The 13706-nt window shown below is 42.6% G+C and overlaps 1 protein-coding gene across 1 annotated transcript in view; it reads left to right on the top strand.

The window, feature by feature from the left end:
• The window catches only part of LOC139751780 (cell adhesion molecule Dscam2-like), a 629594-nt gene that overhangs the window by 526369 nt on the left and 89519 nt on the right, over positions 1-13706 (top strand). Inside the window, exon 3 of the mRNA XM_071667318.1 lies at positions 1424-1629. Within this exon, the coding sequence (XP_071523419.1) occupies positions 1424-1629 (206 nt within the window). The remainder of the gene's footprint in view (positions 1-1423; positions 1630-13706) is intronic.

The raw sequence follows: 13706 nt of genomic DNA, 5'->3' as shown, positions 1-13706 counted from the left end.
GGAAGTAAAGTGTTTTAGATATCTGGGAGTGGATCTGGCAGCGGATGGAACCATGGAAGCGGAAGTGGATCATAGGGTGGGGGAGGGGGCGAAAATTCTGGGAGCCCTGAAGAATGTGTGGAAGTCGAGAACATTATCTCGGAAAGCAAAAATGGGTATGTTTGAAGGAATAGTGGTTCCAACAATGTTGTATGGTTGCGAGGCGTGGGCTATGGATAGAGTTGTGCGCAGGAGGATGGATGTGCTGGAAATGAGATGTTTAAGGACAATGTGTGGTGTGAGGTGGTTTGATCGAGTAAGTAACGTAAGGGTAAGAGAGATGTATGGAAATAAAAAGAGCGTGGTTGAGAGAGCAGAAGAGGATGTTTTGAAATGGTTTGGGCACATGGAGAGAATGAGTGAGGAAAGATTGACCAAGAGGATATATGTCTCGGAGGTGGAGGGAACGATGAGAAGTGTGAGACCAAATTGGAGGTGGAAAGATGGAGTGAAAAAGATTTTGTGTGATCGGGGCCTGAACATGCAGGAGGGTGAAAGGAGGGCAAGGAATAGAGTGAATTGGATCGATGTGGTATACCGGGGTTGACGTGCTGTCAGTGGATTGAATCAGGGCATGTGAAGCGTCTGGGGTAAATCATGGAAAGCTGTGTAGGTATGCATATTTGCGTGTGTGGACGTATGTATATACATGTGTATGGGGGTGGGTTGGGCCATTTCTTTCGTCTGTTTCCTTGCGCTACCTCGCAAACGCGGGAGACAGCGACAAAGCAAAAACACACACACACACACACACACACATATATATATATATATATATATATATATATATATATATATATATATATATATATATATATATATATATATATATATATATATATATATATATATATATATATATGTGGCGAGGTGGCGGCAAGAATGGATGAAGACAGCATGTATGAATATGTACACTTGTATACATTTATATGTCTGTGTATGTATATGTATATTACATTGAGATGTATAGGTATGTATATGTGCTTGTGTGGGCGTTGATGTATATATATGCGCATGTGGGTAGGTTGGGCAATTCTTTCATCGGTTATCTTGCGCTACCTCGGTAACGCGGGAGACAGCGTCAAAGTATAATGTATAAAAAGATAAAATGATAAAGCTATAATGATAACATTATGTACAAAGTGAAAATAATCACATTATATATAAAATCATAATAACATTATACATAAAGTTATAATGATAACATTATGTATAAAGTTATTATATTAACGTTATATAGAAAGTTATAATAATAGAATTATATAGAAATTATATAGAATTTATTTAAAGTAATGATAACATTATATATAGAATTATGATAATGACATTATATATAAAGTTATATTAATAACCTTATATTTTGTTGTTTATGACATGTTGTCAGGTGTCATGGGTGGTGGGTGAGACTGGTTTACAACAAGCCACAACAGTGGTCGGTGTGAGAGAGATCCTAGCTAACGGCTCCCTCGTCTTCCTGCCCTTCAGTCCTCGCTCCTACCGTCAGGACGTCCACGCCGCCTCCTACAGGTGCCTGGCCTCCTCGCCTGTGGGAAGGATCGTCTCCAGGACTGTCACCGTCAGAGCAGGTATGCCTCTCTCTCTCTCTCTCTCTCTCTCTCTCTCTCTCTCTCTCTCTCTCTCTCTCTCTCTCTCTCTCTCTCTCTCTCTCTCTCTCTCTCTCTCTCTCTCTCTCTCTCTCTCTCTCTCTCTCTCATGTATATACTTATATCATGCCCATTGTCAGGAATACTGTGGTGATTTGTATGATGAGAACAGGACTAGTGTACAGCAAATGTTGTGAGTGTGCAGTCTGAAGTTAGTGTGTTGAGCACGACGCGTCTTGTGTTAGTATGAAGGTAATGTGTTGAGCAGGACGGGTCTTGTGTTAGTATGAAGGTAATGTGTTGAGCAGGACAGGTCTTGTGTTAGTATGAAGGTAATGTGTTGAGCAGGACGGGTCTTGTGTTAGTATGAAGGTAATGTGTTGAGCAGGACGGGTCTTGTGTTAGTATGAAGGTAATGTGTTGAGCAGGACGGGTCTTGTGTTAGTATGAAGGTAATGTGTTGAGCAGGACGGGTCTTGTGTTAGTATGAAGGTAATGTGTTGAGCAGGACGGGTCTTGTGTTAGTATGAAGGTAATGTGTTGAGCAGGACAGGTCTTGTGTTAGTATGAAGGTAATGTGTTGAGCAGGACGCGTCTTGTGTTAGTATGAAGGTAATGTGTTGAGCAGGACGGGTCTTGTGTTAGTATGAAGGTAATGTGTTGAGCAGGACGGGTCTTGTGTTAGTATGAAGGTAATGTGTTGAGCAGGACGGGTCTTGTGTTAGTATGAAGGTAATGTGTTGAGCAGGACAGGTCTTGTGTTAGTATGAAGGTAATGTGTTGAGCAGGACAGGGTCTTGTGTTAGTATGAAGGTAATGTGTTGAGCAGGACAGGTCTTGTGTTAGTATGAAGGTAATGTGTTGAGCAGGACAGGTCTTGTGTTAGTATGAAGGTAATGTGTTGAGCAGGACGGGTCTTGTGTTAGTATGAAGGTAATGTGTTGAGCAGGACAGGTCTTGTGTTAGTATGAAGGTAATGTGTTGAGCAGGACGGGTCTTGTGTTAGTATGAAGGTAATGTGTTGAGCAGGACAGGTCTTGTGTTAGTATGAAGGTAATGTGTTGAGCAGGACGGTCTTGTGTTAGTATGAAGGTAATGTGTTGAGCAGGACGGGTCTTGTGTTAGTATGAAGGTAATGTGTTGAGCAGGACGGGTCTTGTGTTAGTATGAAGGTAATGTGTTGAGCAGGACAGGTCTTGTGTTAGTATGAAGGTAATGTGTTGAGCAGGACGGTCTTGTGTTAGTATGAAGGTAATGTGTTGAGCAGGACGGGTCTTGTGTTAGTATGAAGGTAATGTGTTGAGCAGGACGGGTCTTGTGTTAGTATGAAGGTAATGTGTTGAGCAGGACAGGTCTTGTGTTAGTATGAAGGTAATGTGTTGAGCAGGACGGGTCTTGTGTTAGTATGAAGGTAATGTGTTGAGCAGGACGGGTCTTGTGTTAGTATGAAGGTAATGTGTTGAGCAGGACAGGTCTTGTGTTAGTATGAAGGTAATGTGTTGAGCAGGACGGGTCTTGTGTTAGTATGAAGGTAATGTGTTGAGCAGGACAGGTCTTGTGTTAGTATGAAGGTAATGTGTTGAGCAGGACAGGTCTTGTGTTAGTATGAAGGTAATGTGTTGAGCAGGACAGGTCTTGTGTTAGTATGAAGGTAATGTGTTGAGCAGGACAGGTCTTGTGTTAGTATGAAGGTAATGTGTTGAGCAGGACGGGTCTTGTGTTAGTATGAAGGTAATGTGTTGAGCAGGACAGGTCTTGTGTTAGTATGAAGGTAATGTGTTGAGCAGGACGGGTCTTGTGTTAGTATGAAGGTAATGTGTTGAGCAGGACGGGTCTTGTGTTAGTATGAAGGTAATGTGTTGAGCAGGACGGGTCTTGTGTTAGTATGAAGGTAATGTGTTGAGCAGGACAGGTCTTGTGTTAGTATGAAGGTAATGTGTTGAGCAGGACGGGTCTTGTGTTAGTATGAAGGTAATGTGTTGAGCAGGACAGGTCTTGTGTTAGTATGAAGGTAATGTGTTGAGCAGGACGGGTCTTGTGTTAGTATGAAGGTAATGTGTTGAGCAGGACGGGTCTTGTGTTAGTATGAAGGTAATGTGTTGAGCAGGACGGTCTTGTGTTAGTATGAAGGTAATGTGTTGAGCAGGACGGGTCTTGTGTTAGTATGAAGGTAATGTGTTGAGCAGGACGGGTCTTGTGTTAGTATGAAGGTAATGTGTTGAGCAGGACGGGTCTTGTGTTAGTATGAAGGTAATGTGTTGAGCAGGACAGGTCTTGTGTTAGTATGAAGGTAATGTGTTGAGCAGGACGGTCTTGTGTTAGTATGAAGGTAATGTGTTGAGCAGGACGGGTCTTGTGTTAGTATGAAGGTAATGTGTTGAGCAGGACAGGGTCTTGTGTTAGTATGAAGGTAATGTGTTGAGCAGGACGGTCTTGTGTTAGTATGAAGGTAATGTGTTGAGCAGGACGGGTCTTGTGTTAGTATGAAGGTAATGTGTTGAGCAGGACGGGTCTTGTGTTAGTATGAAGGTAATGTGTTGAGCAGGACAGGTCTTGTGTTAGTATGAAGGTAATGTGTTGAGCAGGACGGGTCTTGTGTTAGTATGAAGGTAATGTGTTGAGCAGGACGGTCTTGTGTTAGTATGAAGGTAATGTGTTGAGCAGGACAGGTCTTGTGTTAGTATGAAGGTAATGTGTTGAGCAGGACGGGTCTTGTGTTAGTATGAAGGTAATGTGTTGAGCAGGACGGGTCTTGTGTTAGTATGAAGGTAATGTGTTGAGCAGGACAGGTCTTGTGTTAGTATGAAGGTAATGTGTTGAGCAGGACGGGTCTTGTGTTAGTATGAAGGTAATGTGTTGAGCAGGACAGGTCTTGTGTTAGTATGAAGGTAATGTGTTGAGCAGGACGGGTCTTGTGTTAGTATGAAGGTAATGTGTTGAGCAGGACAGGTCTTGTGTTAGTATGAAGGTAATGTGTTGAGCAGGACAGGTCTTGTGTTAGTATGAAGGTAATGTGTTGAGCAGGACAGGTCTTGTGTTAGTATGAAGGTAATGTGTTGAGCAGGACAGGTCTTGTGTTAGTATGAAGGTAATGTGTTGAGCAGGACGGGTCTTGTGTTAGTATGAAGGTAATGTGTTGAGCAGGACGGGTCTTGTGTTAGTATGAAGGTAATGTGTTGAGCAGGACGGGTCTTGTGTTAGTATGAAGGTAATGTGTTGAGCAGGACAGGGTCTTGTGTTAGTATGAAGGTAATGTGTTGAGCAGGACGGGTCTTGTGTTAGTATGAAGGTAATGTGTTGAGCAGGACGGGTCTTGTGTTAGTATGAAGGTAATGTGTTGAGCAGGACGGGTCTTGTGTTAGTATGAAGGTAATGTGTTGAGCAGGACAGGTCTTGTGTTAGTATGAAGGTAATGTGTTGAGCAGGACGGGTCTTGTGTTAGTATTTATGTAATGTGTTGAGCAGGACCGGTCCTGTGTTAGTGTGAAGGTAATGTGTTGAGCAGGACGGGTCTTGTGTTAGTATGAAGGTAATGTGTTGAGCAGGACGGGTCTTGTGTTAGTATGAAGGTAATGTGTTGAGCAGGACAGGTCTTGTGTTAGTATGAAGGTAATATGTTGAGGAGGACGGGTCTTGTGTTAGTATTTATGTAATGTGTTGAGCAGGACGGGTCCTGTGTTAGTATGAAGGTAATGTGTTGAGCAGGACGCGTCTTGTGTTAGTATGAAGGTAATGTGTTGAGCAGGACGGGTCTTGTGTTAGTATTTATGTAATGTGTTGAGCAGGACGGGTCTTGTGTTAGTATGAAGGTAATGTGTTGAGCAGGACGGGTCTTGTGTTAGTATGAAGGTAATGTGTTGAGCAGGACGGGTCTTGTGTTAGTATGAAGGTAATGTGTTGAGCAGGACGCGTCTTGTGTTAGTATGAAGGTAATGTGTTGAGCAGGACGGGTCTTGTGTTAGTATGAAGGTAATGTGTTGAGCAGGACGGGTCTTGTGTTAGTATGAAGGTAATGTGTTGAGCAGGACAGGGTCTTGTGTTAGTATGAAGGTAATGTGTTGAGCAGGACGGGTCTTGTGTTAGTATGAAGGTAATGTGTTGAGCAGGACGGGTCTTGTGTTAGTATGAAGGTAATGTGTTGAGCAGGACGGGTCTTGTGTTAGTATGAAGGTAATGTGTTGAGCAGGACGGGTCTTGTGTTAGTGTGAAGGTAATGTGTTGAGCAGGACGGGTCTTGTGTTAGTATGTAGGTAATGTGTTGAGCAGGACGGGTCTTGTGTTAGTATGAAGGTAATGTATTGAGGAGGACGCGTCTTTTGTTAGTACATAGGTAATGTGTTGAGCAGGACGGGTCTTGTGTTAGTGTGAAGGTAATGTGTTGAGCAGGACGGGTCTCGTCTTAGTATGTAGGTAATGTGTTGAGCAGGTCGGATCTTGTGTTAGTATGAAGGTAATGTGTTGAGGAGGACGCGTCTTTTGTTAGTACATAGGTAATGTGTTGGGCAGGACGGGTCTTGTGTTAGTGTGAAGGTAATGTGTTGAGCAGGACGGGTCTTGTCTTAGTATTTAGGTAATGTGTTGAGCCGGACGGGTCTTGTATTAGTATATAGGTAATGTTTTGAGCATGGAGGGTTTGAGTTAGTGTGAAGGTAATGTATTGAGCAGGATTGGTCTTGTATTAGTATGTAGGTAATGTGTTGAGCAGGACGGGTCTTGTTTTCGTATGAAGGTAATGTATTGAGGAGGACGCGTCTTTTGTTAGTGCATAGGTAATGTGTTGAGCAGGACGGGTCTTGTGTTAGTATGAAGGTAATGTTTTGAGTAGGACGGGTTTTGTGTTAGTATTTAGCTAATGTTTTGAGTAGGACGGGTCTTGTGTTAGTATGAAGGTAATGTGTTAAGAAGGACGGATCTTGTGTTAGTATGTAGGTAATATGTTGAGCAGGACGGGTCTTCTCTATGAAGGTAATGTTTTGAGTTGGACGGTGTTTGTGTTAGTATGGAGGTAATGTGTTGATCAGGACGGGTCTTGTGTCAGTATGGAGGTATTGCGTTGAGCAGGACGGGTCTGATGTTAGTGTGAAGGTAATATGTTGAGCTGAAAAGGTCTTGTCCTGATATGTAGGTAATATGTTGAGCAAGACAGGTCTTGTGTTAGTATGTAGGTAATATGTTGAACAGAATGTGTCTTGTGTTAGTATGGAGGTAATGTGTTGAGCAGGACGTGGTGAGCAGGACGGGTCTTCTGTTAGTATGAAGGTAATGTGTTGAGTAGTACGGGTCTTGTGTTAGTATGAAGGTAATATGTTGAGCAGGACTGGTCTTGTATTAGTGTGTAGGTAATGTGTTGAGCAGGACGGGTCTTGTGTTAGTATGAAGGTAATGTGTTGAGCAGGACGGGTCTTGTGTTAGTATGAAGGTAATGTGTTGAGTATGACGGGCCTTGTGTTAGTATGTAGGTAATGTATTGAGCAGGACGGATCTTGTGTTAGTATGAAGGTAAGGTGTTGAGCAGGACGGGTCTTGTGTATGAACGTAATGTGTTGAGCTAGATGGGTCTTGTGTTAGCATCAAGGTAATATGTTGAGCAGGACGGGTCTTGTGTTAATATGAAGGTAATGTGTTGAGCAGGACGAGTCTTGTGTTAGTAAGGAGGAAATATGTTGAGTAGGACGCGTCTTGTGTTAGTATGAAGGTAATGTGTTGAGCAGGACGGGTCTCGTGTTAGTATGAAGGTAATGTGTTGAGCAGGACGGGTCTTGTGTTAGGATGAAGGTAATGTGTTGAGCAGGACAGGGTCTCGTGTTAGTATGAAGGTAATGTGTTGAGCAGGACGGGTCTCGTGTTAGTATGAAGGTAATGTGTTGAGCAGGACGGATCTTGTGTTAGTATGAAGGTAATGTGTTGAGCAGTACGGGTCTCGTGTTAGTATGAAGGTAATGTGTTGAGCAGGACGGGTCTTGTGTTAGGATGAAGGTAATGTGTTGAGCAGGACGGGTCTCGTGTTAGTATGAAGGTAATGTGTTGAGCAGGACGGGTCTCGTGTTAGTATGAAGGTAATGTGTTGAGCAGGACGGATCTTGTGTTAGTATGAAGGTAATGTGTTGAGCAGGACGGATCTTGTGTTAGTATGAAGGTAATGTGTTGAGCAGGACGGATCTTGTGTTAGTATGAAGGTAATGTGTTGAGCAGGACGGGGCTCGTGTTAGTATGAAGGTAATGTGTTGGGCAGGACGGGTCTTGTGTTAGTATGAAGGTAATGTGCTGAGCAGGAACGGTCTTGTGTTAGTATGAAGGTAATGTGTTGAGCAGGAACGGTCTTGTGTTAGTATGAAGGTATTTTGGTGAGCAGAACGTGTCTTATTTTAGTATGAAGGTAATGTGTTGAGCAGGACGGATTTTGTGGTAGTATTGAGGAAATGTGTTGACCAGGAATGGGCAATGTGATGAGCAGGACGGATCTTTTGTTTGTACGAAGGAATTCTGTTGAGCAGGACGGGTCTTGAGTTAGTATGAAGGTAATGTGTTGAGCAGGACGGGTCTTGTGTTAGTATGAAGTTATTGTGTCGAGGAGGACGGGTCTTGTGTTAGTATGAAGGTAATGTAATGTGTTGAGCAGGACGGGTATCTTGTTAGTATGAAAGTAATGTGTTCAGCGGGACGGATCTTGTGTTAGTATGTTGTTAATATGTTGAGCAGGACGGGTCTTGTGATAGTGTGAAGGTAATGTGTTGAGCAGGACGGGTCTTGTGTTAGTATGGAGGTATATTTTTGAGCAGAACGGATATTGTGTTAGTATGAAGGTTATGTGTTGAGCAGGACGGGTCTTTTAAAAGTATATAAGTAATGTGTTGAGTAGGGAGGGTCTTGAATTAGTATGTGGGTAATATGTTGAGCAGGACGGGTCTTGTGTTAGTATGAGGGTAATGTGTTGAGCAGGACGGGTCTTGTGTTAGTATGAGGGTAATGTGTTGAGCAGGGCTGGTTTTACGATAGTATGGAGATAATATTATGAGCAGGACGGGTCTTGTGTTAGTATTAAGGTATTATGTTGAGCAGGACGGGGCGTTTCTTAGTATGAAGGTAATGTGTTGAGCAGGACTGCTCTTGTGTTAGTATGGAGGTAATGTGTTGAGCAGGACGGGTCTTGTGTTAGTATGTAGGTAATGTGTTGAGCAGGAGGGGTCTTGTGTTAGTATGAAGATAGTGTGTTGGACAGGGGTAGTCTTGTGTTAGTATGTAGGTAATGTGTTGAGCAGGACGGGTCTTGTGTTAGTATGTAGGTAATGTGTTGAGCAGGACGGGTCTTGTGTTAGTATGTAGGTAATGTGTTGAGCAGGAGGGGTCTTGTGTTAGTATGAAGATAGTGTGTTGGACAGGGGTAGTCTTGTGTTAGTATGTAGGTAATGTGTTGAGCATGACGGGTCTTGTGTTAGTATGTAGGTAATGTGTTGAGCAGGATGGGTCTTGTGTTGGTATTAAGATATTATGTTCAGCAGGTCGGTGTTGTGTTACTATGAAGGTAATGTGTTGAGGAGGACAGTTTTTTTATTAGTACATAGGTAATGTGTTGAGCATGCCGGGCCATCTGTTAGTATGAAGGTATTTTGTTGAGCAGGACGGGTCTTATTGTAGTATGAAGGCAATGTGTTTGAGCTTGACGGGTCTTGTGTTACTATGTTAAATATCTGTTGAGCAGGACGGTTCTTGCGTTAGTATGAAGGTAATGTGTTGAGCAGGAGGGGTCTTGTGTTAGTATGAAGGTAATATATTGAGCAGAACAGGTCTTATTCTAGCGTGAAGGTAATGTGTTGAGCAAAACGGGTTTTGTAGTAGTATGAAGGTAATGTGTTGAGCAGGACGGGTCTTGTGTTAGTATGAAGGTAATGTGTTGAGCAGGACTGCTCTTGTGTTAGTATGGAGGTAATGTGTTGAGCAGGACGGGTCTTGTGTTAGTATGTAGGTAATGTGTTGAGCAGGAGGGGTCTTGTGTTAGTATGAAGATAGTGTGTTGGACAGGGGTAGTCTTGTGTTAGTATGTAGGTAATGTGTTGAGCAGGACGGGTCTTGTGTTAGTATGTAGGTAATGTGTTGAGCAGGATGGGTCTTGTGTTAGTATGAAGGTAATGTGTTGAGCAGGACGGGTCTTGTGTTAGTATGTAGGTAATGTGTTGAGCAGGACGGGTCTTGTGTTAGTATGTAGGTAATGTGTTGAGCAGGATGGGTCTTGTGTTGGTATTAAGATATTATGTTCAGCAGGTCGGTGTTGTGTTACTATGAAGGTAATGTGTTGAGGAGGACAGTTTTTTTATTAGTACATAGGTAATGTGTTGAGCATGCCGGGCCATCTGTTAGTATGAAGGTATTTTGTTGAGCAGGACGGGTCTTATTGTAGTATGAAGGCAATGTGTTTGAGCTTGACGGGTCTTGTGTTACTATGTTAAATATCTGTTGAGCAGGACGGGTCTTGTGTTAGTATGAAGGTAATGTGTTGAGCAGGAGGGGTCTTGTGTTAGTATGAAGGTAATATATTGAGCAGAACAGGTCTTATTTTAGCGTGAAGGTAATGTGTTGAGCAAAACGGGTTTTGTAGTAGTATGAAGGTAATGTGTTGAGCAGGACGGGTCTTGTGTTAGTATGAAGGTAATGTGTTGAGCAAAACGGGTTTTGTAGTAGTATGAAGGTAATGTGTTGAGCAGGACGGGTCTTGTGTTAGTATATAGGTATTGTGTTGAGTAGGACGTGTCTTTTGTTAGTATGAAGGTAATGTGTTGAGCAGGACGGATCTTGTGTTAGTATGAAGGTAATGTGTTGAGCAGGACGGATCTTGTGTTAGTATGAAGGTAATTTGTTGAGCAGGACGGGTCTTGTTTTAGTATATAGGTTATGTGTTGAGTAGGGAGGGTTTTGAGTTAGTATGTGGGTAATATGTTGAACAGGACGGGTCTTGTATTAGTATGTAGGTAATGTGTTAAGCAGAACTTGTCTTGTGTTAGTAAGAAGGTAATGTGTTGAGCAGGACGGGTCTTGTGTTAGTGTGTAGGTAATGTATTGGGCAGGACGGGTCTCGTGCTAGTATGAAGATAATGTGTTGAACAGAACGGGGTTTGTGCTAGAATATAGGTAATGTGTTCAGCAGGACGGGTTTTGGTGTTAGTATGAAGGAAATGTGTTGATCAGGACGGATCTTGTGTTAGTATGTTGGTAATACGTTGAGCAGGATGGGTCTTGAGTATGAAGGTAATGTGTTGAGCAGGACGGGTCTTGTATTAGTATCAAGGTAATGTGTTTGAGCAGGACGGGTCTTGTGTTACTATGTTAAATATCTGTTGAGCAGGACGGATCTTGTGTTAGTATGAAGGTAATACGTTAAGTAGGACGGGTCTTGTTTAAGTATGATGGTAATGTGTTGATCAGGACGGGTCTTGTGTTGGTATTTATGTAATGTCTTGAGCATGACGGGTCTTGTGTTAGTATGAAGGTAATGTGTTGAGCATGACGGGTCTTGTGTTAGTATGAAGGTAATGTGTTGAGCATGACGGGTCTTGTGTTAGTATGAAGGTAATGTGTTGAGCAGGACGGGTCTTGTGTTAGTATTAAGGTATTATGTTGAGCAGGTCGGTGTTGTGTTAGTATGAAGGTAATGTTTTGAGGAGGACAGTGTTTTTGTTAGTACATAGGTAATGTGTTGAGCATGCCGGGCCATCTGTTAGTATTAATTTATTTTTTTGAGCAGGACGGGTCTTATTTTAGTATGAAGGTAATGTGTTTGAGCAGGAGAGGTCTTGTGTTACTATGTTAAATATCTGTTGAGCAGGGCGGTTCTTGCGTCAGTATGAAGGCAATGTGTTGAGCAGGACGGGGCTTGTTTTAGTATGATGGTAATGTGTTGAACATGACGGGTCTTCTGTTGGTATAAAGGTAATGTATTGGGCAGGATGGGTCTTTTGTTAGTATGAAGGTAATGTATTGAGCAGGACGGGTCTTGTGTTAGTATGAAGGTAATGTGTTGAGCAGGACGGATCTTGTTTTAGCATGAAGGTAATGTGTTGAGCAGGACGGGTCTTGTGATAGTATGAAGGTAATGTGTTGAGCAGGACGGGTCTTGTGATAGTATGAAGGTAATGTGTTGAGCAGGACGGATCTTGTTTTAGCATGAAGGTAATGTGTTGAGCAGGATGGGTTTTGTGTTAGTATGAAGGTAAGGTGTTGAGCAGGACGGGTCTTGTGTTAGTATGAAGGTACTGTGTCGAGCAGGTCGGGTCTTGTATTAGTATAAAGGTATTAAGTTGAGCAGGACGGGTCTTGTGTGACTATGCAAGTAATGTGTTCAGCAGGACGGGTCTTGTGTCACTGTAAAGGTAATGTGTTGAGCAGGACTTGTTTTGTGTTACTATTTAGGTAAAGTGTTGAGCAGGATGGATCTTCTGTTAGAGCAGGTAAAGTGTTGAGCAGGACGGGTCTTGTGTATGAAGGTAATGTTTTGAGCTGGACGGGTCTTGTCTTAGTATGGAGGTAATATATTGAGCAGGAAGGGTCTTGTGTTAGTATGAAGGTAATGTATTGAGCAGGAAGGGTCTTGTGTTAGTATGAAGGTAATGTGTTGAGCAGGACGGGTCTTGTGTTAGTATGAAGGTAATGTATTGAGCAGGAAGGGTCTTGTGTTAGTATGGAGGTATTGTGTTGAGCAGTACAGATATTGTGTTAGTATGAAGGTGATGTCTTGAGCTGGACGGGTCTTGTGTTAGTATGGAGGTATTGTGTTGAGCAGTACAGATATTGTGTTAGTATGAAGGTAAGGTGTTGAGCAGGACGGGTCTTGTCATATCATAAAGATAATATGTTCAACAAGACGGGTCTTGCGTTAGTATGAAGGTAATATGTTGAGCAGGGCGGATCTTGTGTTAGTATGAAGGTAATGTATTGAGCAGGACGGGTCTTGTGTTAGTATGAAGGTAATATGTTGAGCAGGGCGGATCTTGTGTTAGTATGAAGGTAATGTATTGAGCAGGACGGGTCTTGTGTTAGTATGAAGGTAATATGTTGAGCAGGGCGGATCTTGTGTTAGTATGAAGGTAATGTGTTGAGCAGGACGGGTCTTATGTTAGTATGAAGGTAATATGTTGAGCAGGGCGGATCTTGTGTTAGTATGAAGGTAATGTATTGAGCAGGACGGGTTTTGTGGTACATGGAGGAAATATGTTGATGAGGAATGGGTAATGTGATGAACAGGACCGGTCTTTTGTGTGTATGAAGGAATTCTGCTTAACAGGATGGTTCTTGTGTATGAAGGTGATGTGTTGAGCAGGACGGGTCTTGTGTATGAAGGTAATGTGTTGAGCTTGACGGGTCTTGTGTTAGTATATAGATAATATGTGAACAGGATGTGCCTTGTGTTAGTATAAACGTAGTGTTTTGAGGAGGACGCGTCTTGTCATAGTATGAAGGTAATGTGTTGAGCAGGACGGAATCTGTGTTAGTATGTAGGTAATATGTTGAGCAGGACGATTCTTGTGTTAGTGTGAAGGTAATGTGTGGTTCAGGACGGCTCTTGTGTTAGTATGGAGGTAATGTGTTGTGCCGGACAGATCTTGTATTAGTATATATGTAATATGTTGAGCAGGACGGGTCTTGAGTTAGTATGAAGGTAATGTGTTGAGCAGGACGGGTCTTGAGTTAGTATGAAGGTAATGTGTTGAGCAGGACGGGTCTTGTGTTAGTATGAAGGTAATGTGTTGAGCAGGACGGGGCTCGTTTTAGTATAAAGGTATGTGTTGATCAGGACGGGTTTTGTGTTAGTATGTAGGTAATGTGTTGAGCAGGACGGATCTTGTGTTAGTATGAAGGTAATATGTTGAGGAGGACGGTTTTTTTTTGTTAGAACATAGATAATGTGTTGAGCAGGACGGGTCTTCTTTTAGTATGAAGGTAATGTGTTGAGTTGGATGGGTCTTGTGTTAGTATGTAGGTAATGTGTTGAGTAGGATGGGTCTGGTTTTAGTATGAAGGTAAGGTGTTGAGCAGGGCTGGTCTTGTGTTAGTATGGAGGTAATTGTATGAGCA

This window comes from Panulirus ornatus, chromosome 12, assembly GCF_036320965.1.
Source record: "Panulirus ornatus isolate Po-2019 chromosome 12, ASM3632096v1, whole genome shotgun sequence".
Classification (NCBI taxonomy): Eukaryota; Metazoa; Arthropoda; class Malacostraca; order Decapoda; family Palinuridae; genus Panulirus; species Panulirus ornatus.
The sequence above is the reverse complement of the archived record's forward strand: the minus strand, read 5'-3'. Positions and strand labels throughout refer to the sequence as shown.